This window comes from Echinops telfairi, unplaced genomic scaffold, assembly GCF_000313985.2.
Source record: "Echinops telfairi isolate 266 unplaced genomic scaffold, ASM31398v2 ScPeMD7_31;HRSCAF=116, whole genome shotgun sequence".
Taxonomy (NCBI): Eukaryota; Metazoa; Chordata; class Mammalia; order Afrosoricida; family Tenrecidae; genus Echinops; species Echinops telfairi.
This window is the reverse complement of record NW_022103928.1, coordinates 27,378,655-27,404,393: the sequence shown is the minus strand read 5'-3', so window position 1 is coordinate 27,404,393 and position 25,739 is coordinate 27,378,655. Positions and strand designations below refer to the sequence as shown.

General features: G+C 38.6%; 1 protein-coding gene across 5 annotated transcripts in view; it reads left to right on the top strand.

Annotated features, from left to right (window-relative positions):
* Window positions 1–25,739, top strand: part of TMCC1 (transmembrane and coiled-coil domain family 1) — a 170,068-nt gene that overhangs the window by 119,505 nt on the left and 24,824 nt on the right. For 4 of the 5 annotated variants that reach the window (XM_004702377.2, XM_045289820.1, XM_045289822.1 and 1 more), the window contains one exon: window positions 24,631–25,565. In XM_004702377.2, the coding sequence (XP_004702434.1) occupies window positions 24,631–25,565 (935 nt within the window). Of the gene's footprint in view, window positions 1–10,128; window positions 10,351–24,630; window positions 25,566–25,739 lie in introns of those variants that run through there. The other variant, XM_030885595.2, reaches the window with a different exon arrangement.

Genomic DNA, 25,739 nt, shown 5'->3' with positions numbered 1-25,739 from the left:
GGGGGGGTGAATTGCATGTCTATCTTCTGTATCCCATGATACCAAATGGTGTGTTGACTTCATACCAGGGCAAGGAGAACCTGGGAGAGAGACTGAAGGCATGCTGGGTGGGATATTACCCATCCTGGAGGAGGAACAGAAAACTGAGTAGAAGGTATCTTTCCTTGTTGAAAAGCAGCTGCTGTTTTGTCATCCAGGCTTTGAGCCTGCACTTTTACCCATTTCTGATAGTAGACTTCCACGTTCTCTTCGTGTTTCCTACCACTGCAATATGTCTCTCTTACAGATGGAGAGTCATGGGTGAGGTATGTGTTGCAGTAGTCACAATAAACGTAGCACTTAGTTGTTGAAAAATTCCATTTGGGGAGTAGAAGTCACCTCATAGGTTACAGTATAGTACTGCTTGTAATTTTTTAGTGAGAATAACTTTTTGATACCCAGTTAAAGTTCGACACATTAAATATCTTTGAATCCCCTACTTCCAAAGACAGAGGCTGCCTTCTTCCATATTGAAGGATGGATTGTTCCATGTTGTCCTATAATCTTAGAGTTCTCAGGTTGGTTTGTTTACAAGAAGTAGTTTTCTTTTGTCCTCTCTGATTTCATAACAATAAAGACTTTATTCTGATAATAATGACCATGACCATAGAGGAGATATTCAGAGTGAAAGAGCCCAGGTGATTCTTATAAAAGAACTATTCAAAGCAGAGGAAAAGGAAGTAAAACCTAATTGCAGGACGTCTAGCTGCTTTTAAATAATGAGGCTAGGTCTAAAGAGTTGCACTCAGTTATAGTAAAGTTTGTGAGAGCTGAAACCCAAATAAGGCAGAAACCTGCCAGAATGGGAAAAACGCTCAAGTATTTTTCACTGAAGCAAATAGAAAAACTTTGGTAGGACTTTCCTCTGTCAGAGGCAGAAAACATGTGCCACCTGAAAAAGCAAAGCAATCCCATGAGTTCTGGATCTCACCAGTATCACTGTAATTGCTTTTGGTTAGGAAAGCAGGATTAGAGTAAGGCAAAATCCTGCTAGGTCTCACCAACCAAGTGGTTGTGGTTTAGTCTGATCAGCGTGAATGCCTTCACACTGGAGGCAAGGACCCAAGAGTGCATTACTACTAGGTCCTTAGGTTTCTCTAAAAAAGAGAAATAGTGGAGAGGCTGAGGCTCAAAAGACCATACCTCCAGTCCCACAGCTAGATAGTGACTTGGGGAAACTTACTTACTTTTCTTTCTTATTTTCAAATTAAGGTTTCCACTAGATAACCTCCTAAAATTGTCACAATCCTAAGAATACCACACATGTGAACAAACCATGTACAAACATATAAGTTGGTTTTGCAAAATAAAACATTTTCTGTGGCCCTCAGAATGAACACACTCAGGTCTCCAGCTTGCATTCTCTATTTTTTTGGTCAATTAAAAATAAATGTCTTAGGCTATTCTCAAATTACAAATTACGTATTGAAGATAAAGAAAATATTTTACTTTAAAATCAAAACTAGATCATTGCAGCATTGTTCATAATAGCTAGACAGGGGTCGCCCAATTCATAACAGTAGCAAAATGACAGTTATGAAGTAACAACGAAAATAATTTTATGGTTCAGGGGTCACCACAACATGAGGAACTGTATTAAAGGGTCGCGACATTAGGAAGGTTGAGAAACCACTGAGCTAGAAGGTGGAAACAACACAAAATTTTACCAGTAGATGAATGAGGAAACAAAAGATGCTGTAAACATAAAAGTCCAATGTAATATTATTCAACCATAAAGAGAAATGAAATTCTAATAGATCCTACCACATAGAGAAAGCTTATGCTAAGCGAAATAATTCACTGTATACACGTTATGAAATATATAGAATCGGTAAATGCATAGAGACCATGTAGATTAGTAGTTACCAGGGACTTGAGGAAGTGGGGGGCAATAAAACAGAGTTATTGCTTCAGGGGGGTGTCCAGCTTCTGTAGAGGATGATGAAAAAAGTTGGTAATGGATAGTGGTGATGTTTGTATGACATTATGAATGTAATAATGTCAATTGTATGTTTTAAGATGGTTAAAAATTTTAAAAGATGTTTAAAATGGCAAATTTTATGATTTGCAAGAGGGCTTCAGAAAGTTAATGGGAAATTTTTATGATCTTTCTAATCCATTTACCATGAACTTTTTGACAACCCCTTATATATTTTACCGCAGTAAACATCCAAGTGAAACAACTAGTGTTTAGGAAACTGGATTTAAACAAAACCTTATAGTTTGGGGTTATCTATTTTTTGCTTTGCAAAAGCATTCATCTAGGATTCCTTTAAACAGTTATTTTTTAAGTTCAATGTAATATTCCATGTGGAAATCCTTAGTTTGCATTTTACTTTATAGAAATTTAAAATCTGCCTAAAATGGGAGTAATGTACCTAAATTAACTGTAGATTAGTTTATGTGATCTTATCAGTTAATATATTGTGATCTGAAACTTGTAAACATTTACAGGGAAATGCATGCATGTTGTCATATAATAAACATTTTTTTGGGAACCCCACCCCCCCAAAAAAAACCTGGAAAATTCCACTGGGCAGAGCTTTCATAGGATGTATTTATTTTTCCTGCTAGGCAAAAATCGTGTTGCCTGGGAAGGTTCTCTAAAAGCAGCTTCACTCGAACCTCATTTTTTGTGATGGCCGATTTAAGAGAACGGCGTGCAACTGTGAAATTTTGGCTCCTGCTGGGGAAAAAAGCCACAGAAACTGCTGTGATGTCAAACACAGCTTATAAGGATAGCGCTTATAGAGAAAACGCGTACAAGTGGTTTTCTTGTTTCAAAAAAAGTGAAATGTCAATTGATGACAAATTCATTCTGGACATCCAGCAGCTTGCCAAATGGATGAAAATGTCGACTCATAGTACGTTTGGAGTTCGGTCCACCAGGTCAGACTGTTAATCAAACTTTCTATTTAGAGGTTCTGAAAAGATTGCATAACAGTGTGTGACAGAAAAGACCTGATTTATGGCAGAAGGGGACTGGTTTTGCCACCATGACAATGTACTTGCTCACCTGTAATAAATGGCCTTAATGTCAGCAGTTAGCTTAATTTTTACTTTAAAATGTTTTGTATATATACAACCATAGTTTTTATGTTTTATACATTTCTTTCCAATTATACAGAATTAAAAGTGATTTTATCCAAATATATTATCACGCACTGCCGTTGAGTTGATTCTGATTGACAGTGACCCGCTAAAACAGGGTAGAACTACCTATGTGAGTATCTGACACTGTAACTCTTTACAGGAGTGGAAAGCCCCATCCATCTCCTTCAGAGCAACTGATGGCTTTGAACTACTGGCCTTGTGGTTAGCAGTCCGATGTGTAACCAATACACCACCAAGGCTCCTGAATGTATTTTGGGGAAGATGGAAAATATTTCTCAGAACTGCAAAGTCAGGAAGAAACAGTTCCATATTGACTTCCTAAATAGTGACTTAAAAACCAATCTTTCATATTTAATGTTTCCTAGTCTTATATGAGAAATCAGTTCCTGCATTTTAATCTTAATTCATTTTTTCACACGTTTGTAAATAAATTTCTCTTAATTGTGGATGGGCCCTCTCTCAAGCTCCCTTGAAACTTTTTAATATGGAATTCTGTTAATTTTTCCTACTTTACTTTTTTATGTAGTTGTAGGCTTTCAGAAAATAATAATTCTTTTTTTGAACTGTGTATGTGACTATTCGTGTGTGTGTCTTATTTATTCTTTCCCCCATCCTCCCTTTCTTTCACCTCTATCCCTAGCCTCCTTGTAACCTTCAAAGTCTGCTTCTTTGGTGTGAAAACCAATTTTCCCCAGTAGAAAGTACTTGGCTTTATATGACTTTTAGGGAACCTACTTTCATTAGTAGGAGCCCTGGTGGGTTTTGTGTTGGTCTACTAAACACAAGGTCAGCAGTTCAAAACCACTAGCTGCTTCATGGGAGAAGTATGGTGCTTTCTGTTCCCATAAAGAGTTGCATAGGAAACCCTTAGGGGCAGTTCTACACTGTCTTATCCCATCACTATGAGCCAGAATCAACTCAATAGCAGTGAGTTTTTAAATTTCATTAGTCGTTTCAGTAGGACCATAGATTGTTGACCTGCACCAATGGATTCTAATGTCACTTTTAAGAGTTGAATGATCTCCTATGTTAATTTACCCAACGAATGCTAGTAGCAAGTCTATGTACTCTTAGAACATAATTTCTTACCTCTTCGTTTGAACAAATAATTTCTATATCATATTTTTAGATCTTTAAAGGACATTTCAGATAGGGAAACAGTCCAATTAGGATAGTACTTATTACTGAATTCTTACAAGCAAAAGTGAGATTGAAAGCTTTCAGACAACACATAAAGAATGAATTGGATTTTATGAAAACTTGTGGATTATAAAATTCACTTGGTATTTCAGATATCCAGTAGTTCTCAACATTCCTCCATCAAGACTATTGGAAATATAAAGAGCTGGTTTTGTTTGTCACGAAAGCTTGTCGGGCAGGAGATGCTGCTGGCATGGAATTTAAGGTCCTGTGATGGCCAAAATGTCCAGAGAAACTGTTGAGACTGGAGTCTCCAAGCAGATCCCGTCTTCGTCTGCTTTCCTTTCTGTACTCTTCCTACCTGGCTAGAAAAGTAAAGCTGCAACTATCCATAGAGTAGAGGCCATGGGAATGCCCTAGTGCAACATTCATCTGGTGCCTTCCATTTTTGCCAGTTAAGAACTTAACGGAAACTTTTTAAACTTTTTAAATTTTAAATTAAATCTGAAGAGATGTAAAGTCTCTACACTGCTGTGTTACCCACTGCCATTAAGTCAATTCTGACTCATAAAACTCTATCGATTTTCTAAAGTGCAGATATTTATGGGAGCAGACCACCTCATCTTTCTCCCACAGAGCAGCTGGTAGGTGTGGTTAGTAGCCCATGTCTAGTCCACAGCATGACCAGGGCGTATATTTACTGATACCTTTTTTATCTTCTCCTTTCCTCCTTCATGGCTAGAATTACTATTATTACAACCTTTTTTCACATCCTCCAACTCCTCACCCCTACCAACCCTTTAAATATTCAGTCCAAATGTCATTGCTAGAATTCCAGAAACAACCAAGCCAATAGTTTTTTACCTATTGTGTATGCATTGATCTAATTCAAGTTCAACTTTAGGAATGAGTTAGTTCCTTGCTCCAACTTTGATAGTGGACTATATTTCTTGATTTAGAACATATCTTTTTCAGTCATTGTGAATTCAGTGTGATGTGACACTGAAATTCAGAAAAGTTATTTGCTCTGACCACATCAGAATTGTTCCCTTTTGCATGCTGCTCTCATATGTGACTCTGTGGTTTCAGAACTATGTCATTTTACATTAAGCATAGGCACTGATCATATAAGGGTAAGTAAACATGTCTTGATACCAGGGTTCCTTCTTTGAAAGAACCAAGAATGAATAGGCTATCCATTTCTGAGGAATTAAAAACCTTATGGACAGAATTGAAGCATTGTTAGGTACTGAAAACCTCATGAAAAGAAGCAGAACATTTTTGGAGATAGTGCCAGAAGATGATCCTCTCAGGTCAGAGGTCACTCGAAATGTGGGTAAAATATTGAATGATTCGGGGAACATCAAAAGAAGATGGAAAGAGAATACACAGAGTCACTGTACCAAAGAGAACCAGTCAGCATTGCATCATTAAGAGATAGCATATGAGCAAGAACCAATGGTAATGAAGGAAGACTTTAAAGCTGCACTGAAAGCATTAGTCAAAAACAAGGCTCCATGAATTGATGGAATACCAATTTAAATGTTTCAACAAGACTGACAGCACTGGAAGCACTCACTCATCTGTACCAGGAAATTTGGAAAACAGCTATTTGGCCAACTGACTGGAAAAGATCCATATATACCTATTCCAAAGAAAGGTAACTTAACAGAATGCTCAAATTGTAAAACAGTAACATTGATATCACATGCAAGTAAAATTTTGCTGAAGATCATCCAACAACATTGGCAGGGAGGTGCTATAGATTCAGGCTGGATATAGAAGAGGACGTGGAACAAAGGATATCACTGGTCATATTAGATGGATCTTGGCTGAAAGCAGAGAACCAGAAAGATCTTTACTTGTGTTTTATTAACTATGCCAAGGCATTCAACTGTGTATGGACCATAACAAACTATGAGTACCCTTTAGAAGAATGGGAATCCCAGAACACTTCATTGTGTTCCTGCGGAACCCGTATGTGGATCAGGAGGCAGTTGTGTGAACAGAAAGAACACACTACATGGTTTAAAATAGGGAAAGGTGTGTGTCAGCATTGCATCCTCTCACCATACTTGTTCAATCTGTATGCTGAACAAATCATCAGAGAAGCTGGCTTATCTGAAGAAGAATGCAACATCAGGATTGAAGGAAGACTTATTAAACTACAAGATGCAAATGACACAATCTTGCCTACAAACAGTGCTGATGAAAGTCAAGAACTGCAGCCTTCAGTATGGATTACAACTTAGTGTAAAGGAAACAAATATCCTCACAACTGGATCAGTAGGTAACATCATAATAAACCGAGAAAAGATTGAAGTTTTTAAGGATTTCGTCTTTGGTTCTACAATCAATGTTCATGGAAGCAGTAGTGAGGAAATCAAATGACGCATTGTATTAGGTAAATCTGCTACACAAGACCTCTTTCAAGTGTCCAAAAAAAACCCCAAAAAAACTAGGATGTTACTTTTAGAACTAAAGTGCTTTGAGCCAAGCCTTAATATTTTCAGCCAACTCATATGTATGTGAAAGTTGGACATTGAGTAAGGATGCTGGAGATCAATGTGTGTCACTTATGGTATTGGTGAAGAATATTGAAAGTACCATGGACTGCTAAAAGAGTAAACCTGTCTGTGTTGAAAGAAATGTGACAGAATGTTCCTTAGATGCAAAATGGTGAAACTTCCATCTCATGTAGTTTGGACATGTTACTAGAAGGGACCAGTCCCTGGAGGACATCTTGCTTAGTAAAGCAGCAGGGTAGGGAAAAGGAGGGAAACCTTCAGTGTTATGGATTAGCACAGTGGCTGCATCAATGGGCTCAAGCCTAAGAGCAATTGTGGTATGGCGCAGGACTGGGCAGTGTTTTCGTTTTGTTGTGCATAGGATCACTATGAGCCAGAACCAACTCAACAGCCCCTAACAATCACAAGCAGCGTTCCAGTTCATGCATGCATGGCTTATTCCAAACAGAATGTGTTGTCTTAACCTGTCTGTGATGACTGGACGGCTGCAAGCAAATTCTGTCAGCCATGCACTTGTTTCCATCTCACCAGGATTCCTTGAGGGAAGGAGGGGCGGGGGGGAGGGTACTTTTATGCAATCTTGTGAAGGACTTCCAAGATAAACCGAGAGAGGGGGAAATGTTAACCTCAAAAAACGAAGATGTTGTGGTTGTCATCCAGAAACTGGTAGAAGTTGACTAGATTAGCTTCTGAAGTTGGATCTCATGTGGTTTGACATTTTCAGCCTTAGCCTCTGAACATCTTGGCCTCAGTAAGCTTTCAGTTTGGTGGCTGCCAAAAATAGTTGCACAAAGGTCAGCTAACTAAAAGTTGATCTTTTCATTGGTCTCCCCCCGCCCCCAAAGGGTCTTTTAAGGAACACTGAAAGTAATGAAGATGATTTCATAGAAGGAATCATACTGAAGATGAGTTTTGCCTTTACAACTATATCCAGAGAGCAAGTTCCAATCCAAACAGTAGCTTCCAAGGAAATCTTCTGGGCCAGTTCAATTTCAAAGAAAAGTCAGCTCAGGCATTTAAAGTAGTTCTTTTGAATTTCCAAAGTGGATAATCTTGATGAAAGGACGCAGAACAATACCAGGATCTGATGCTGGAGTAGTTTTCAGGTGATCGACAACCACATTGGTGAGAAAAGGGCCAGGAAAGCCACTATGCGGAAGTGTTTCCATCACATCAATGCCCTGCTCACTCTTTGAACAATAGCAAGGGGCTGTTTTACCACGAAATGGTTGGGAAAACTTAACCCATCCGTACTTCAGAAGTAGCTGAGACCTACATGGAGGCTTTATCAAGAAAAAATAGCTTTACATTTAGTTGTTGTTGTTGTTCTTTTTAAGGTTTCTATTCTTTTGTAGGAATGCTTTCAGTAGGCATATCCCTGGGAGGTCCTTTTCTGTAAATCACAGTTTAAGGTGTATTGCTTTCTTTTCAGACATTTCTACATGACTGTCTACCCTCACCACAATTCAAAATATCTAAATATAATTTTATCATTTTCCTTGCTAAAACCTTGCTTTCTCTGAGTTGCCCCATGCTCTCTCTACACTGAAATTGTGAACCTCAACTTTTCAGTTATCAATAATAACATTTATTTTTCTACTTCACTTCCAATGTGTAGTCAACAAATTCTGATTCTTTATTCAGTAGAACCACCAGACCTTTTCCCTCTATATTTTCTCTATCACTACTGTCCTGGACACAATTCAATAATCTCTTTAGTTTCTTACTTTTCTTCTACAAGCTTATAACTCCTAGGGTTAAAACTACCAAACTAGAAGGCAAAAATACTTGAGGATATATGTCTGAGGACAAAAAAAAAAAAGGATAGAAAGCAAATATTAATGACAGGAGAAAGATAAAGCTTTCTGTGCCCGAAAAGATTTCCAGCCTCAGAAATCCCTTTGCCCTAAAGGGTTGCTATGACTCAGAGTCCACTCCATGGCTCTGGAGTTGGTTTTGTTGGTTTGGTATACAGAATAATGAGGAACCCATAAGCCATTTTATAACATGGGTGATTCTGGAGGACATTATGCGGAATGAAATAAGGACAGATATGATATGGTTCACTTTGATAAAAAGTTAAGACTAGGTAATACACAGAAAGCAACATTCTTTGATAGTTATGAGATGGAAGAGGAGGGAAGATGAATCCTTTCTAAATAGTAAACCCCCACCAACCAAATCACTGCCATTGATTCAATTTTGACTTATAACAACCCTATGTAGGTTTCCAAGGCTGTAAATCTTTATGGGATTTATGGGAACAGACAGCTTCATCTTTAACCTGAGGAACAGCTGGTAGATTTGATAACCAGCCTTGCAGCTTAGAGCTCCTTAGTGATGAGACTGTTCCTGCCATGAAAAAAAATCACTTTGGAATTTCACCTAATTATCAGACCCCAGCTTCATATCTTCATTTGTAAAATGCAGTTGTGGGCAAAGTACAGAGCATGTATTGTAGCATGTATACTAACTATATAGTGACACTTATCTGCAGTTAACCTGCAGAAAGAAATCAGACATGACGACAATATAGTATTCTAATCTTATCTATGAACTTGAAGCTCTGGTAATTTCTGTACTTCTATTTGAGTACGAGGGCTAGAAGCTCAGTCTGACACAAAACTGAGAAGTTGGAAAACTGAGCACCTTAAAGAGACTGCTCTTGCTCTGAAAAAAAAAAAAACAACTTTGGCTATATTCAGTTCTAAACATGCAGTGTGGTAAATATCCAATGTATATTATGTGATGAGGCAGGGACTATGCAGGTGGTTTTGATGTTTTAACCAGTTGCTTAGATTGCTGAGAGTTTAATGTTTTTCTGTATAGTGGTATTGTTTTTCCTTTTGTCCACAGTGAGTAGGTTTTTAGGATCCCATGCTCAATTCTTACTCTAAATCAGATGTCATTTATGTGACTTTGCAAACCCAGGAAGAAAAATAATATTAGGAAAGCATGGAAATACTTTCAAGCATTCTTCTAGTCCTTGACTGGAATATGGGGAGATTTGTTTTTCTTTGTATTTATTGGTCATAAACAGTGCTACTTTATTTTGAATATTTTAATCTTTAAACGATTCTCTAAACCTTACTTGGTTTTAAATGAGAAGACAAATGTGAATGTTGAATTTATGTCCTGCAGCTTTAAATCCAACCAGTTTGATGCTTTTGTCTTTTATAAAAGATGCTCACAGCTGGAGAAGAGAAGCAGATACTGTCTGTGATCTGTTCTCAAACTATTCATTTGCATTAGCAGCACTGGCAACACACATACACACACACACACACACACACACACGCATACGCATACGCATACAGAGATGCTTGTGCAGCAGAAGCCTTCTGTTTATTCAGCACAGAATCCCCTCGGCTCCCAGATGTAGCAAGCTTTAAGACTTGATGCAGGAGACGGAACCCGGAACTGTGTAAGGGCTGAGGTGGGCACTGCGGTGGATTGGCTATGCGGGATGTTGATGTGGTGTGGCTGTACCTGCCTGTTCTGTGAAAGGCACTTCTCTGAAGCTGTGAAGGTGAGAAGCCCAGGGATCTACTAGAAGCTTCTTTGCCGTTGGCTCGGTGGGGGAATGCATTCCCAGTAGTAGCTGTCCTCATTATCAGCAGTATTCTCAGAAACCAAGTATGTGCAGCCGTGACAGCTCCTCTGCAGTTTGGAAGCTGGGACAAATGGAAAAAGATTATAGCCAACAGAGATTGTGATTTGTTTTCATGATCCAAGCTTACTCTGGCAGTGCGGAAATGAAGCTTTGTGGCAAGCAAAACCAACAGACTGCCTGACGGGGGGTTTTGGTAAGATAAATGTGTTGCTTGTGATTTATGTTTTTCTTAATTTTTTATTTTTCTGTATCAGATATATAGCATTAATTATATAGCAATAGCCTCAGCAATAAATAAAACCTTTTGCAGAATTGCATTTGACTGAAAAACAACAAAAGAAAAACCAGTATTTTTGGTCTCATTCAGTTGTGACCTTCAAAGATAATCAGTTTTTCCTTAGATGTTAATGAATAGGCAGAAGCCCAGGGAATTTCCATAGCAAAGAATGTGACTATTTGATAACCTATCCTTCTTCTGAACAGTCATCATTATCTGCACCTACCCTGTGTCCTAGGGAAACATAAAGGCTTCTTTTCTTTCAGAGTTGTTGCTGGAACAGTAATTGGTTGAAAAGAACATAAGTATGGAGGGTGGAGAAAGGCGGAATGAGAAGTGTGCTATTTTCAGAGCTGTGCGTTGGTGGTTGTTTGTCTGAGTTCATTATCATCTTGGTTCAATGTCAAGTGGTTGTTAGTGCTGTATCTCTTTTTGCCTATTCTGTGATTGAGTCTCTTTTATGTTCTTGTTTATACATTTTCTTTTCCTTGCCCATATCTGTCACAGTGAAGCCTTTATCTATTGCTATTAATACATACTAGCCTTTGTTAGAGAAAATTATAGCGCATAGCCTTGAGATAGTTCTGTGTTCTAAGAAATATAGGGCATTTTAATTTAATCTAGGGTTTTTTCTCAGCAAATTTTGGAATCTTTTGCATTATTATTACAAGTTAGTGAAATGAATCACAATCGATCTATGAAATCTTACCAGCGGTACCTTGCTCTAATCTGCTTTTTAATTGGATCCAACTACTTACATTTTTTTAAACATGCTGATTTACTTGTCTTTACCACTAACTGAATTGGTAAGTGTTGCTATGTTTTATTAGCCTAGCTCCGATCTTATTCTAAGGCCCTCTTCTCACCAGTAGGGAGGGCCAAGTTTCCTAGCTGCTGTGAGTGGGCACAGAAGAGATCCATTGATATCTGACTTTGCTGACTCATTGGTTATGTAAGCCCTGTAAATACTGCTGTCGTCTATAGACTCCAGTAGGTTACAGGGCAGATAGCCTCCTCCAGGTCTAACTCACTGCCATGGAGTGAATGCTGACTCAAAGTGAATCCTTGTGGGTTTCCAAAACTGTAACTGTTAGGGGAGTAGAAAGCTTTCTTCCTTTCCTTCTGTCTTTCTTACATTCCTCCAGGTTTTCTGTCCTCTTTTCCTTTCACTATACACTTGCTCTTTCTTTAAGCCTTGAGGCTATGGTAACACAGCCTCAATCTTCCACCTATTGAATTCTAGGACATAATGACTAGGCAAATCTTTGTTTTTGTTATTTTTTTGTATTCTTTAACTATTTTTCTTTTGACTGAGAAATTTGCTAATATACTAATCTCTTGACCCATAGAACCAATGTAATTGTGTTTTTCCTCATTTATGATGTTTCAAGTAATAATTTCCCTTGATCTTTAAAGACTCAATTAAAATGCTACCTTGTTAAACAAGCCATTTATGACTACTATTACCTAAATCTAAGGTAGCCATTATAATAGTCCATTTTTCATCCCTTTGTCTGCATAGCACTTTTCACAATTAATATTGCTTGACCATTGGTTTTTCTGTCTCTACCACTTTTGCTCAGTCACAAGCCTCATAAAGCAGAGAATTTTGTTTTGTTCATCAAAAAATACCCAACACAATGCCTAGCTGAGAGTTGGGAGAAAGGATGAGTAAGCAAGGCAGTGTTGCATATACAAAGACCCTATGATAGAAAGAAACAATGAACACCAGGGGATGAAAAATGGCCAGTGTAAAAGCAGTGGAGGAAGCAAAAGAGATAGATCCAAGGCCTAACCAACTTCTTTAAAAAAAAGAAAATCTACAGTTTAAGTGAAGGTCCAGGTGAATGCAGGTAGACTGGTTAAAATGAGTGGTCCAGGAGAAAAGAGAATAGTCCATCCTATGGTTGTAGCAGTAGAGATAGTTGGAACGTGTGATGTAATCAGAAATTTAGAAAATAACATTGACAGGATTTGAAATAGGTAGAAGGCAGAAGATGCAAAGAAAGACTTCCTGGTTTTGGTTTACTTTTGTTTAAATAACTATGCTTTTCCTGAGACATAGAACACTGGGAGAGGACCAGGTTTAGAGAAGGGTTGTATTTGGTTTTGGACATGTAGATTTTTATAGTCAGGTAACCATTTAGATCTACATTTCTTGATTCCAAAGATCTTATTGGGAAAATTTCAGTAATATTTTTGGAATAAAATCCAAAACAGAAGTTTAGGCCTTCCTTGGCAACTGATTTCCTACCACAACCCTTGCTTTATGTCATACTTTCAAACCTCATAAACCACTCAGTGCTCTACAAGATGTTATTGTATTTCCTTTTTCTCAGATTTTGCTCATACTGGCCTGTCAACTTGAACTGCTTTTCTTTTACCTCTTCTCTGTCTTTAAAAATATATATTCCTTCAAGTGTTCTTTCGATTGCCACCTCCTCCATGAAGCCTTCTCTATCTATTCCAAGTTCAAGAAGTACTTTGCCTTCATGTCTGCTCTGTCTGTAACTTCATTGGAGCTATATTTTAGTTGAGCATTGCATGTCCTACCAACTAGATCATGTGTTCCTTGAGAACAATGAATCAGTGCTTTACGTTAAAAAAAGAGAATGTTTGCAAAAGAAATAATAGAAGTCTCGATCTTTTCTACAGTCTGCTTCCTTATTGTCATAGTACTGTGATGTGCTTCCTCCATCTGTCTGTTCCCAGATAACTTCTGGACCAGTGGTTCTCAACCTTCCCAATGCCACGACCCTTTAATACAGATCCTCATGCCCCCCCCCCAACCATAAATTATTTTCATTGCTACTTCATCACTGTAATTTCACTACTGTTATGGATTGGGTGACCCCTGTGAAAGGGTCATTCAACCCCCAAAGGGGTTGAGAACCACTGTTCTACAGTGTTTCTCAAAGTGGGCTATCGTGACCCCAGCTTGGGAGCAAAGGGTGGGGGGGCACTGGATGATCCAGGGAGAGCTGCATTTTGTCCTGGATGATAAACTATATGTATTTTTAAGTTTTTAATTGCCAGGGGAATGCTGAGTAACTTATTTTCTGAAAAGGGGGCATTGAACCAAATAAGATTTGGAACCTTACTCTAGGCAGAGGTTAGCAAACAGGCTCAAAAAACACATGCAGCTCTTTCAATATGTACATGTAGCTCTGAAGTAAAATTGAAAATGAAAATATTAGTTACATTGATACATTTTAAAGGATATTATTCAGATAATGATTTCATTTGCTTATAAAAATACATATGGCTCTCAAATAATTTTTAACCTGTAAGGGACAGGGTTTGCACTTGCGTCTCAAAAGTTTGCCGACTCTGCTCTAGACCATCCTACATTTTTATCCTAGATACCTAGATGCTGTTACTGTTGTCAAATCAACTCCAACTCACTGATTATCATTAATAAAGCACAACAAAGTGTTGCCTAGTCCTATATCATTCACATAATCGCCATTTGTGAACTCATTGAGGAGCCCTGGCAATGCAGTGGTTTCAGTGATGGACTGCTGATTGTAATTTCAACAGTTCAAACCCACTAGTTGTTCCACAAGAGAAAGATAAGGCAGTCAACTCCCCGAAAAATTTCGTCTTGGATACCCTAAGGAGCAGTTCTGCTCTGCCCTAAAGACTCACTCTGAGTCAGAATAGATTGAGTGACAGTCGTGAGTTTAGTGACTAGACACAGGAAAATCAGGTTTTAAAAGATAAATCTTCAGAATGTTCATGGAAGTCCTGGTGGTATAGTGGTTAAGATTGGGCTATGACCATCAATGTCAGCAGTTCAAAACCACTAGCTGCTCCACTGTAGAAAGCTGAGGCTTTTTACTCCTGTAAAGAGTTACAGTCTTGGAAACCCACAGGGGCAGTTCTGTACTGTCCTATAGGGTCCCATGACTTGATGAATTGAGTTTGCTTTTTTGGTTAGAATGTTCACAAACAATTGGTTTATTAGCAGGGAAAAGAAGAACTGGAGATGCCTAAAGTCATAAGGAAGTTATTGGGATATTAACATGTGTGAGTACATCATTGTGGGTTTTGTGCTGATTCATCTCATTCATTACCTTGTTAACCCTCTGTTTCACCAAACGTGATGTCCCCCTGTGTAGTACACGATCCCTGTGTTTCATTCTAGGCTCTTAGTATGGAAGCTTTACTGAAAGCCATCCACCATGGGTGACCCTACATATATGTGGAATACCATTGGTATAGTTTTCAGCAGGAGAGCAACACACAAGTTAGCACAGTACAACAAACTGACAGATGTGGTGGAGATAACCTAGATGCTTTGTAGAAAAGGTTCTTCCTTACATATGCATATCCCTGAAATTCGTTCTTCATCAATTTTTCTACTTTTGATATCAACTGTGTTTTTAAGTTAGCAAAGCTGAAACTGAAATCATGCTGTCAGTATTACACATGAAAATTCAACAGGGCAGGGGAAAAGATCCAGCATCCATGGCTAGTCTTATTCTCTGTGACTCCTTTTTGTTTTTGAAGCTAATTCCAAAATCCATGCCATGTTCACTTGTCTCTTCCTTCCATTTCAAGTAATTCATTCAGAAACATAACCATTAGATTTTGCCTATTCAGAAGTCTTTTAAGTAGTTGACTTTCCTTTTGTTATCTCAGAGAACATTGATCTGTGTTGATTCCCCTAGCCCAGCAGTTCTCAACCTGTGGGTTGCGACCCCTCTGGGGGTCGAACGACCCTTTCACAGAGGGCGCCCGATTCATAACAGCAAAATTACAGTAATGAAGTAGCAACGAAAATAATTTTATGGTTGTGGGGGTCACCACAACATGAGGAACTGTATTAAAGGGTCGCGGCATTAGGAAGGTTGAGAACCACTGCTCTAGGTGAACATGAACTTCCAAATTTTGGCTAGCAGCTGAGCACATTAGTTAAAAATAACCTGTGTATTTAAAATCTGAGAAGCAGACTGTCCTCTGAAATCCATACTAGTTACAAATTTATGTTCTTTATCTGTGTAATTATTCCTTTTAATCAGAAGTTAAAGTTGTGTCATCTTAATTTGAAAGTATAAACTAAATAATATCCTCTATGTTCTCTTTAAGAGAGTTGGTTTGCATATTGTTCTTTATCATTAGTTTTTAATGGGGAAAATCTAAACAAATTTAAACAATATATTGTATAAGAATGAGGTACAAGTTAAAAGGTAATTTAATATTTCAAGGATCTATTAAAACATGACTTAAATTATGAGATGATATATACACAGCAGACATTTGTATCAACTTTATAGGGTGTCTTATTCTATTGCACCAAAAAAGAAGCTGTTAAAATTAAGTACAGTTTTTAAGAAAGAGAATAGTCTGGAGGTCTCCCTTGCCAAATTTTTCTTTTCTTTGTAGTGAATAGAAACTTTGTTCACGAGGTTTTTTTCAAGAGTACTAGATCAGGTATCGGACATCAGGAGACCCAACACAAACAATCACAACAATGTGAACAAGGGCCGAGTGGCCAACCAAAGCCCATCTCTAGACAATTGGACATCCTCTTGCAGAAGGGTCACAAGGAAGGGACAAGCCAGCCAGGGTATAGTATAGCACTGATAGCACACACATTCCTTTAATTCTTTAAATCATCCTTCCCCCTACTTCCATGACCCCAGTTCTACCTTACTAATCTGGCTAGACTAGAGCATGTAGACTGGTATAGATAAGAGCTCTCAACACACAGAATCCAGGACAGATAAACCCTTCAGGAACAATAATGGGAGTAGTGATACCATGAGGGTAGGGGGAAGGTAGGGGGTTGCGAAAGGGGGAGTCGATCACAATGATTGATGTATTAACCCCCTCCCCCTAGGGGTATGGACAATAGAAATGTGGGTGAAGGGAGACAGTGGACAGGGGTTATGAGGATGGGAAGGTGGGGGAGGAAGGAAAAATTGAGGAGCTGGTACCAAGGGCTCAAGTAGAAAGAAAATGTTATAAAAAGGATGATGGCAACATACATACAAATGTGCTTGACACAATGAATGTATGGTTGTTTTAGGTGCTGTAAGAATAACCAATAAAATGATTTAAAAAAACAACAATAATAAAAGTAGAACAAATTGGTGTGGGGGAAGTGAAAGTGAACAGCTACTCCACTGAAAATATCCTGAACTCAGCATGAATACTGTGTCCTGAACAGCAAATTAAATCCTTGAAATTTCAAAAGAAAAAGAGTATTAAAATGATCTGTCCCTTTATAAAATAATTCTTCATTCACTTGTAGGTAGTCAAGTAATGGTGAAATGAGTCTCTCAAAGATCAGACACATAAGGGCCTACTGATCAGTGAGACCATGATTTGGAATTAAAGACTTGAATTTATCTACAAGCCATTTTTTCATGTAAAGAATGAGGATAGTAATGCCTGCCTCACCAGATTAACAAGATAAAACAAGGATATATGTCACCCACATAGTAGCAGATACAGAATACATATGAGTTCCTTTTTCTGCCATGAGTAACTCGCAAATCATAGGGCCACTCTCAAGTTGTCATTCTCAGGCTGAGTAAACAGCTCATAGCCTTTGTGGGCTCAGATAGGAAAGAAAGACCCAAGCTTTTTACAAAGTACTCGCTCAGTGCTATCAAGTCAGTGTCAATTTATAGCAACCTACCTTATAGACAGGGTAGAACTGCCCTTTGCGTTTCTGAGCTTGTAGCTCTTTATGGGAGTAGAAAGCCTTGTCTTTCTCCCTTCAATATGCTGTTGGTTATGAAATACTGACCTTGTAGTTAGCCATCCGATGTGACCCACTATGCCACCAGGGCTCCTTATTAAAAGGACTAATGGCACTTTATCTTGTCTTCTGGGAGGAGGGTGAAGATCAGAGAAGGGCTTCATACGTTCTGAAGTACAGGAAGTCTAGTGAGAGAAAAATGAATAGAAAGTTCTCAGGGTTAGGAAGCAAAGCTAACTTGACTTTAGCAGCCTCTCTCCCCCATTCTTGCCAAGTAGTAGGGAATGCCACCAAAGCTTGCCATATCTATCTCTCCCACACCCCTCACCAAAGTAACATATAAGGGAGCCCTACTGGCACTGTGGACTAGGCATTGGGCTCCTAATTGCAAAGTCAGTAGTTCAAACCCACCAGCTGCTCTATGTGAGAAAGATGAGGCTATCTGCTGCCATAAAGATGTACAGCCTTAGAAGCCCTAGATAGGGTTGTTATGAGTCAGAATTGACTCCATGGCAGTGGGTTTTGTTTTGGTAAAGTAACGTAAAAGAATTTCCAGATGATCAAGTCATATGAATAGCAGTTACCGTATATACTCGAGTATATGTAATAGTGATGGCAAAGAATATTGAAAGTACAATGGACTGCCAAAAGAACAAACAAAGCTGTCATGGAAAAAGTACAGACAAAATGCTCCTTAGAAGCAAGGATAGCAAGACTTGGTCTCACGTGCTTAGACAATGTGGTCAGGAGAGACCAATCCCTGGAGGCCATCATGCTTGGTGTAAAGTAGAACAGCAAAAAAGAAGACCTTCCACAAGTTGGGTTGACCCAGCCACAGAACTCAGGAATAAGAACGATTATCTCAATGGCGCCGAGCTAGGCAGTGTTTCATTCTGTTGCATATGGGCTCATGAGTCAGGAATGACTTGACAGCACCTACCTCTAACAACAATAGTATCATTATAAGGATTAAGTAAGTTATTAAACATACAACAGAATATCTGCAAGAAGAATTTTTATAACAAAGTTGGATCCACATACTGGTGCATCTGCTCACACAGGCCATGGAGCACCCTTTGTGTATAATTGGTCTTTCAGAAGCAACAAAATACTGAAGCATCTGTTTGTTTTCAGATTAATTACAAAAATGTCTCTACGCTCTCCTGCCATCTCCTTTGAGCTATCTTCTAAGAATTGAAGTGGGTTATTCAATGTACAGAAATTGACATTCCAAAAAAGAGCAGCCAGTTCTCTATAAATCATAGAGATGACTTCATCACACCACGTAGACAGAACAAGATTTTATTGCCTTTTATTATGTCAATTTGGAGTTTGGAATCTTTAACAGTTAAAAATATATACTTGGGTTTTGAGTACTGTACCTCCTCTGCTAAGAAAGAAACTTCATAAATGCTTACTGTGTCAGATATAATCAGATTTAATATCTTTTCAAATGATTTCATGAGAAGATAATAGCCACATTATGTAGATGAGAAAACCAAAGCGCAAAGAGACTAAATAGGTGTACTTTCTACTGTATTGCCTTACATGTGATTATTCTTAAAGCAGCTTATCCACTTAAGTGGATAACCAATTAACTAATTGCTGTGGAGTCACAACTCAGGGTTAACTGTGTCAAGAATGCAACTGTGGCGACAGTTAAGTTCTCATGGAAGAAGCATGCCAACCTGTTTGATCCAAGGATCGTAAATAATAAAATCCATATCCAAAGGGGGGAATGGTATCAGAACTTAAATTGTGAACACCTGGTTTGCAGAGTCCCCACATGGATTAAGCCTCCAGTGAATCCCTGCTAAATATAATCCAGGTATATGAATAGCCTTGCTATCAGACAGCATTGTAAAGTTGATTATGACAGAGATAATTAGGTTAAAATGTAATGCTTTATCATTTGATCTTCCTTTTGGACCCATTCTAAGGTTTCAGTTTTTAATTTTTTTTTTTGCTTTCTTTTCTATTGAGGTATTTGTTTTTTCTAGTCATTGTCATTGGGCTTTTTGTTTGTGCTTTTTGTATGATTTTCTGTACATGAAATCCAACATAGAGAGATATATTGAGGCAGTAACTGGATTGCTAATTGCCGAGGGGCATGCCAAGGGAGGAGGGGGAAATGGGGAGCTAACAACGATGAGTATGAGAAGGAATGACAAGTATGTTCTGAAGTTGTGATGGTTGCACAACTCTTAATATTATTGAATGATTAAATTATATGATATTTTAAATACATGCCAATAAAACTATTTTTTTTAAAGGAACAGAACTGTATCCCATTGGAGTTTTCAGTGGAATATATTACCAGGTCTTTCTTTTTAGACACATCTGGGTGGACTTGAACCCCCAGCCTTTCTGTTAACACCCGAGTGTCTTAATGGCTTCAAAAAGTTCTTGGAGAAACGGATTCTAAAGGTATTGTAATTTTCCCAAATACCATGCTCTAAGGCAGGCGTCCTCACACTAAGGCCCGCCGGGTGTTTTTGCCCCGTTTGTTTTTTTACTTCAAAATAAGATATGTGCAGTGTGCATAGGAATTTGTTCATAGTTTTTTTTAAAACTATAGTCTGGCCCTCCAACGGGTCTGAAGGACAGTGAACTGACCCCCTGGTTAAAAAGTTTGAGGACCCCTGCACTAAGGTATGACCTTTTACATTTTATTTTGGACTATTTTCTGTCAGAGGACTTAAATAGATCATTTAAGCCTAGTAAATGGATTCTTAATATTAAGAGACCAAGTATACACGGTAGTCTACTTGTTAAAGCAAAAGTTTCATCAAAAGGCTTCTGACCCTGGCCTGTGTAGCACACTGCCTCGCTTATAATAGGTAATTAAAATGTAGTTAACTAGCTGATTTTCTTATCCCAACTTTTTCCATACAAATGAATTCTAAACTCAGCTATATGTGAGCATGACTTGCTAAATTGGTGCTATGATCAAAAATGAAGCTCTTTTGAATTAGTAGTGTAATTGTGATTACTGGTGATAACTGAATAGCCAGTTCATTTGTAAATTAGGGTAACAATACTTACTTTCTAAGATTGTCAGATTGGAAGATAAACTAGCCTGTTGGCTAGTCACCAAGACAACTATATAGAAAAGATGACTATTATTATTTTTAGTGTAGCATTGAATTAGATTTTTCATTTGGTTCAGATGCACTGTATATCACTTGTTTATGCCTGAAATGTGAAAAATCTCAGAAGAAAGTATATTCAGGAATTTTTAATATTTGAACTTTTAAAAAGAACCATTTACAAGGTACAAAAATAATAGTTCTAACAGCTTACTCTGTGCCAAGCAGCTCTAAACATTTTGTGTTGACTCATTTTATCTTCAGCAGTCTATTGCAGTGGGCATTAATGTCCCATTTTACAGTTATGAAATGGATAGAGAGGTTGAGGACCTGGCCCAAGATCTTACAGTCAGTAAATGGCATAGTCAGGTTTGAGCCCAAACAATGTGTGCCAGAATCAGTGCTTCACTACTACACTACATGTTGTTAGATTCAGGAATCCTGTTTTTCACATTTTTGCCTTTTCGTGTATATATTTTAAAACTCCTTCCCCATTTTCCAATATTGCTTGCAAAGTTTTTTTCTCTTTCACATTTGGAATTTAGTTGTCTGTCTGAAATAGAGATCCAATTTTACCTATGAATAACCTAATATGTCAATAAAGTCTATTGATTAGAGAGCCACATCTTAGTGGGTATATGACTAGCTTAGACCAAACTTCTTTCACCCACTACCCCCTTTTCAGAAGGAAAAAACAAACAAACAAACAAACTCCCTGCCATTGAGTTGATGCCAACTCATAGTGACCCTTATAGGACAGAGTCCCTGAGTTTCCAAGCTATAACTGTTTATAGGAGTGGAAAGCCCTGTCATTCTCCTTCAGAGGTACTGGTGATATTGAACTGTGGACCTTGCAGATCTCAGCCCAAGGCATAACCACTACCACCAGGGCTCCTTGATAGCCCATAATCCAGTTTAAAGTATAGGTATCTGCTTTTGCATTCCCATCCCCATCTCCCCCTCCCTCCCCCAGATTGTTCAAGTGCCCTTCAGGAGGTAGCATCACCCCCTTTGGGAAACACTGACTTAGACAAACTCTTCTTGCCCTAAGAATTCATGTTTGGAATGTAGCGAGACCTGCCCTCTCTTCTTTGAACTTTCTTCCCCTTTCTTTCCTCTCTTCTCCCCTCCATTGTAAGGATAATGCCATACAAAATTGGGAGGAGTTACTGAGTAATACAGTGACTCAGAGTTTCTGGTGTTAAGCTACCTTCCTGTGGAAGTTCTGGGATAATTTCTTGGGAGGCCCAGAACAGTGAATTCTGTCAGCTATACTCTTAAAGGCGTGTTATAAACTCTGAAAAACCTTGGAAAGATAAAAGTAAGATTAAAGACACTCTAGTTGATATTTTGTAAATAATTACATTGAGAGTTTGGGCGTTTGGGTTTTGTTTTTTCGTTTTTAGAAATATAATCAAACCTAAATTCTAGTCCCTAAGTCAGTCTTTTTACTAGTATGATCAATGCTGATGCTTCTCCACTATCAGTCATAGTTAATTTGTTAAATTTCAATATCTAATCACTTCTTTAGATTGTATGTAAATTGATATTCAAATTAAGTATCACAAACTTGAGAAAGAACTAGAGCATGTATAAGTTTATAATCTTGAATCTAGTGGTGTTCATCATATTTGCTTTCTTTTTATACTGAATTAGATTCAGAGTAATTAAACATAAGTACATAATTAGAATCATATACCAACTACTGGGTTTGTTTTGGAGAATAATACCAAGCACCTTAAACAATCCTAATTCCTTTTGTGTCTGAGCTTGGCACTGGGCTTGGGGGTGAAGCAAAGCAAAGACTTTGCTGTTAAACAGAGTTGGATTTGAATCCCAGTTCTACCTCTTAACTTAGTATTATGAATTGGGGCAAATTGCTTAACCCTATTTCCTCATGTGAAGAATGAATAATAAAATACGTTATCTCAGGCAAATGTGAGAACTAAAGAATAACATAAATCAGAATCGATTTGCTGGCAGTGAATTTGGTTGTAAGTGCCTAGCACCAGGTAGATTCTCAAATATGTCCTCCCACACACTGCTGTTCCCTGCCCATTCCCCCAGGAGCAAAACAAAACAAAATGGAGAGGTGGGAGAACAAAGCAGTTTGGGATCTCAGGTTCTACAGTGGGTAATTTATTAAGAATTTATCTTTTGATTTTATCTAAATTTACAATTTTTTCATTTGTTATTCCAGGAAGAGCATTCTATTATTTTCTGTTACTGCTCAACAGAGTAACCTCTAAAGCCTTTGTGCTAGGGGCCCCTCTCTAATTCACTACTACAATCCACATTTTGGCACACTATATTGAAGGTTGTTTGTTTGGTTTTTAAAGCTAAAATGCACTCTGGTAGCCAGCAGTTGTTCCTCTTCTTTATTCGTTTTTTTTTTTTAAATCATTTTATTGGGGGCTCGTACAACTCTTATCACAATCCATACATACATCCATTGTGTCAAGCACACCTGTACATTTCGTGGCCATCATCATTCTCAAAGCATGTGCTTTCTACTTGAGCCCTATTGAAGGCTTTTTGTTGGTTTGTTTCTTCCTGAAATGAAAATCCTGACCCTTTTGAGCTTCCAAATGTGAAACCAATCAAAAAAAACTTACTGTCATTGAGATGATTCTGACTCATAGCCACCCTATAACTTGACTTTTTCCAACTCCTTAAACTAATTGGTCACCCATACAATGAATGAAAGGATAGTAATTAGTGTGTGTGCTTTAGAGCCTCTTGCCAGATACAAACCTTACTAGTGTTTACTGCCCCTGAGTATTTACGTGAGCTTGCTAAGTGTATCACAGCTACTTATGATTTGGGATTATTATCTAACTCTGTAAGAGCATGCCTCTTCCATCCTTGCCATGTTCAGCAGCTGTCCCCCGCCCTCCCCAACTCCCAGCTATCAATTGTGTGTCCTTGCTAGTCTATAGAGAATGAGCCCATCAACCTTGACATGACTTGGGTTAAAAAAATACTGTGATTAAGGACCTGATGCCAGGGGCTTAGGTGGAGAACAAATGTTTTGAGAATGATGAGGGCAATGAATGGACAAATGTGCTTTACACAATTGATGTATGGATGGATTGTGATGAGTTGTATGAGCCCCTAATAAAATGATTTTTTAAATGTTTTGTTTTGTTTATCTAGCCAATAGGAGATACCTATTCTTGTCAACATTTTGTTGTCGTTAGGCTTCGACTCATAATGACCCTGCGTACAACAGAAACACTGTCTAGTCCCGTACCATCTTCACAATTGTTATGTTTGAGCCCATTGTTGCAGTAACTGTTGATCCATCTTGTTGATGGTTTCCTTGTTGTTGACCCTCTACTTTACCAAGCAAGTGTCCTTCTCTAGGGACTGGTCTCCCCGTAGTAGCATGTCCAGAGTACATGAGATGAAGTCTTGCCACCCTCACTTTTAAAGAGTGTTCTGGCTATACTTCTTCCAAAGCAGAATTCCTTTGTTCTTCTGGCAGTACAAGGCACTTTAAATATTCTTCACCATGCATCAGATATTCACATATATCCATTCTTCTGCCATCTTCCTCATTCATTGTCCAACTTTCACATGCATATGAGGTGATTGAAAATATGGCTTGAGTCAGGCACACCTTAATCTCAAGGTGACATTCTTGCTCTTTAACACTATAGACATTTTAGTATGACCATAAGCTAAGGATGGACCAAAATTAGTGTCCTTTAGATCCCAAAATGATGTTATATGGTTAAATTGAAATACACATAGTTTTACATGAATGTGCTTCTAAACAAAAGTATGTGTAAAGAATGTTTGTGAATTAATTCATGTTTTAACCCATCAGGAAAGGTTCGCTATTTAAAGAAATACTCTGGCGGACCCTCTAGTAAAAAGAATACTTGCCATGTGAATAATGTGCAATTTTTTCTATCTTTAGCTTAAAAGCAAAGTATACATGCATGAGCATAGTCTCCAAGAGGGATACAGAGTTTGTACAGAACAGGAGGAATTGTGTCAGATAGCTGTGCTAAGATCTGATTGTGTACATTTTTCAGTCCATTTTCATCCATTGATTAAGGAGAGAGGTGTTCTTGGGAGCCTTCTAATATCCACTTTTTCTTTTATGCTAGATCGAGCGGTTAGAAGTAAGCAGCCTTGCCCAAACTTCCAGTGCAGTGGCCTCTAGCACTGATGGCAGCATTCACACAGACTCTGTGGATGGAACGCCAGACCCTCAGCGCACGAAGGCTGCTATTGCCCACCTGCAGCAGAAGATACTGAAGCTCACAGAACAAATCAAGATTGCCCAAACAGCCCGGGACGACAATGTTGCTGAGTACTTAAAACTTGCCAACAGTGCAGATAAGCAGCAAGCTGCCCGCATCAAGCAGGTCTTTGAGAAGAAGAATCAGAAATCTGCCCAAACCATCCTCCAGCTACAAAAGAAACTTGAGCATTACCACCGGAAGCTCCGGGAAGTAGAGCAGAATGGGATCCCTAGGCAGCCAAAGGATGTCTTCAGGGACATGCACCAGGGTCTGAAGGATGTGGGAGCTAAAGTGACTGGCTTCAGTGAGGGTGTGGTGGACAGTGTCAAAGGTGGACTTTCCAGCTTCTCCCAGGCCACCCATTCAGCAGCAGGAGCTGTAGTCTCAAAGCCCAGAGAGATTGCCTCATTGATTCGGAACAAGTTTGGTAGTGCAGACAACATCTCTAACCTGAAGGACTCTTTGGAGGAAGGGCAAGTGGAAGATGGGGGGAAGACTTTGGGAGTGATTTCGAACTTTCAGTCAAGCCCCAAATACGGTAGTGAGGAAGATTGTTCTAGTGCCACATCAGGCTCAGTGGGAGCCAACAGCACCACTGGAGGCATTGCTGTAGGAGCATCCAGCTCCAAGACCAACACCCTAGACATGCAGAGCTCAGGATTTGATGCACTACTACATGAGATCCAGGAGATTCGGGAAACCCAAGCCAGACTAGAGGAGTCCTTTGAGACACTCAAGGAGCATTATCAGAGGGACTATTCCTTAATAATGCAGGCCTTACAAGAGGAGCGATATAGGTGAGTAATATGGATTTAAAAGCCTAAATTATTTATGTTTGGGTTTCTCAGTTTAAGAATGGGAGAGAGGAATGTCTTTTTCTGGAGAGCTCAGAGTACTTTAGATATGTCATATGAGATCTGTATTAGTTCTCATGTTGTAGGGAGTGAGGCACAGCAAATTTAAATGACTTC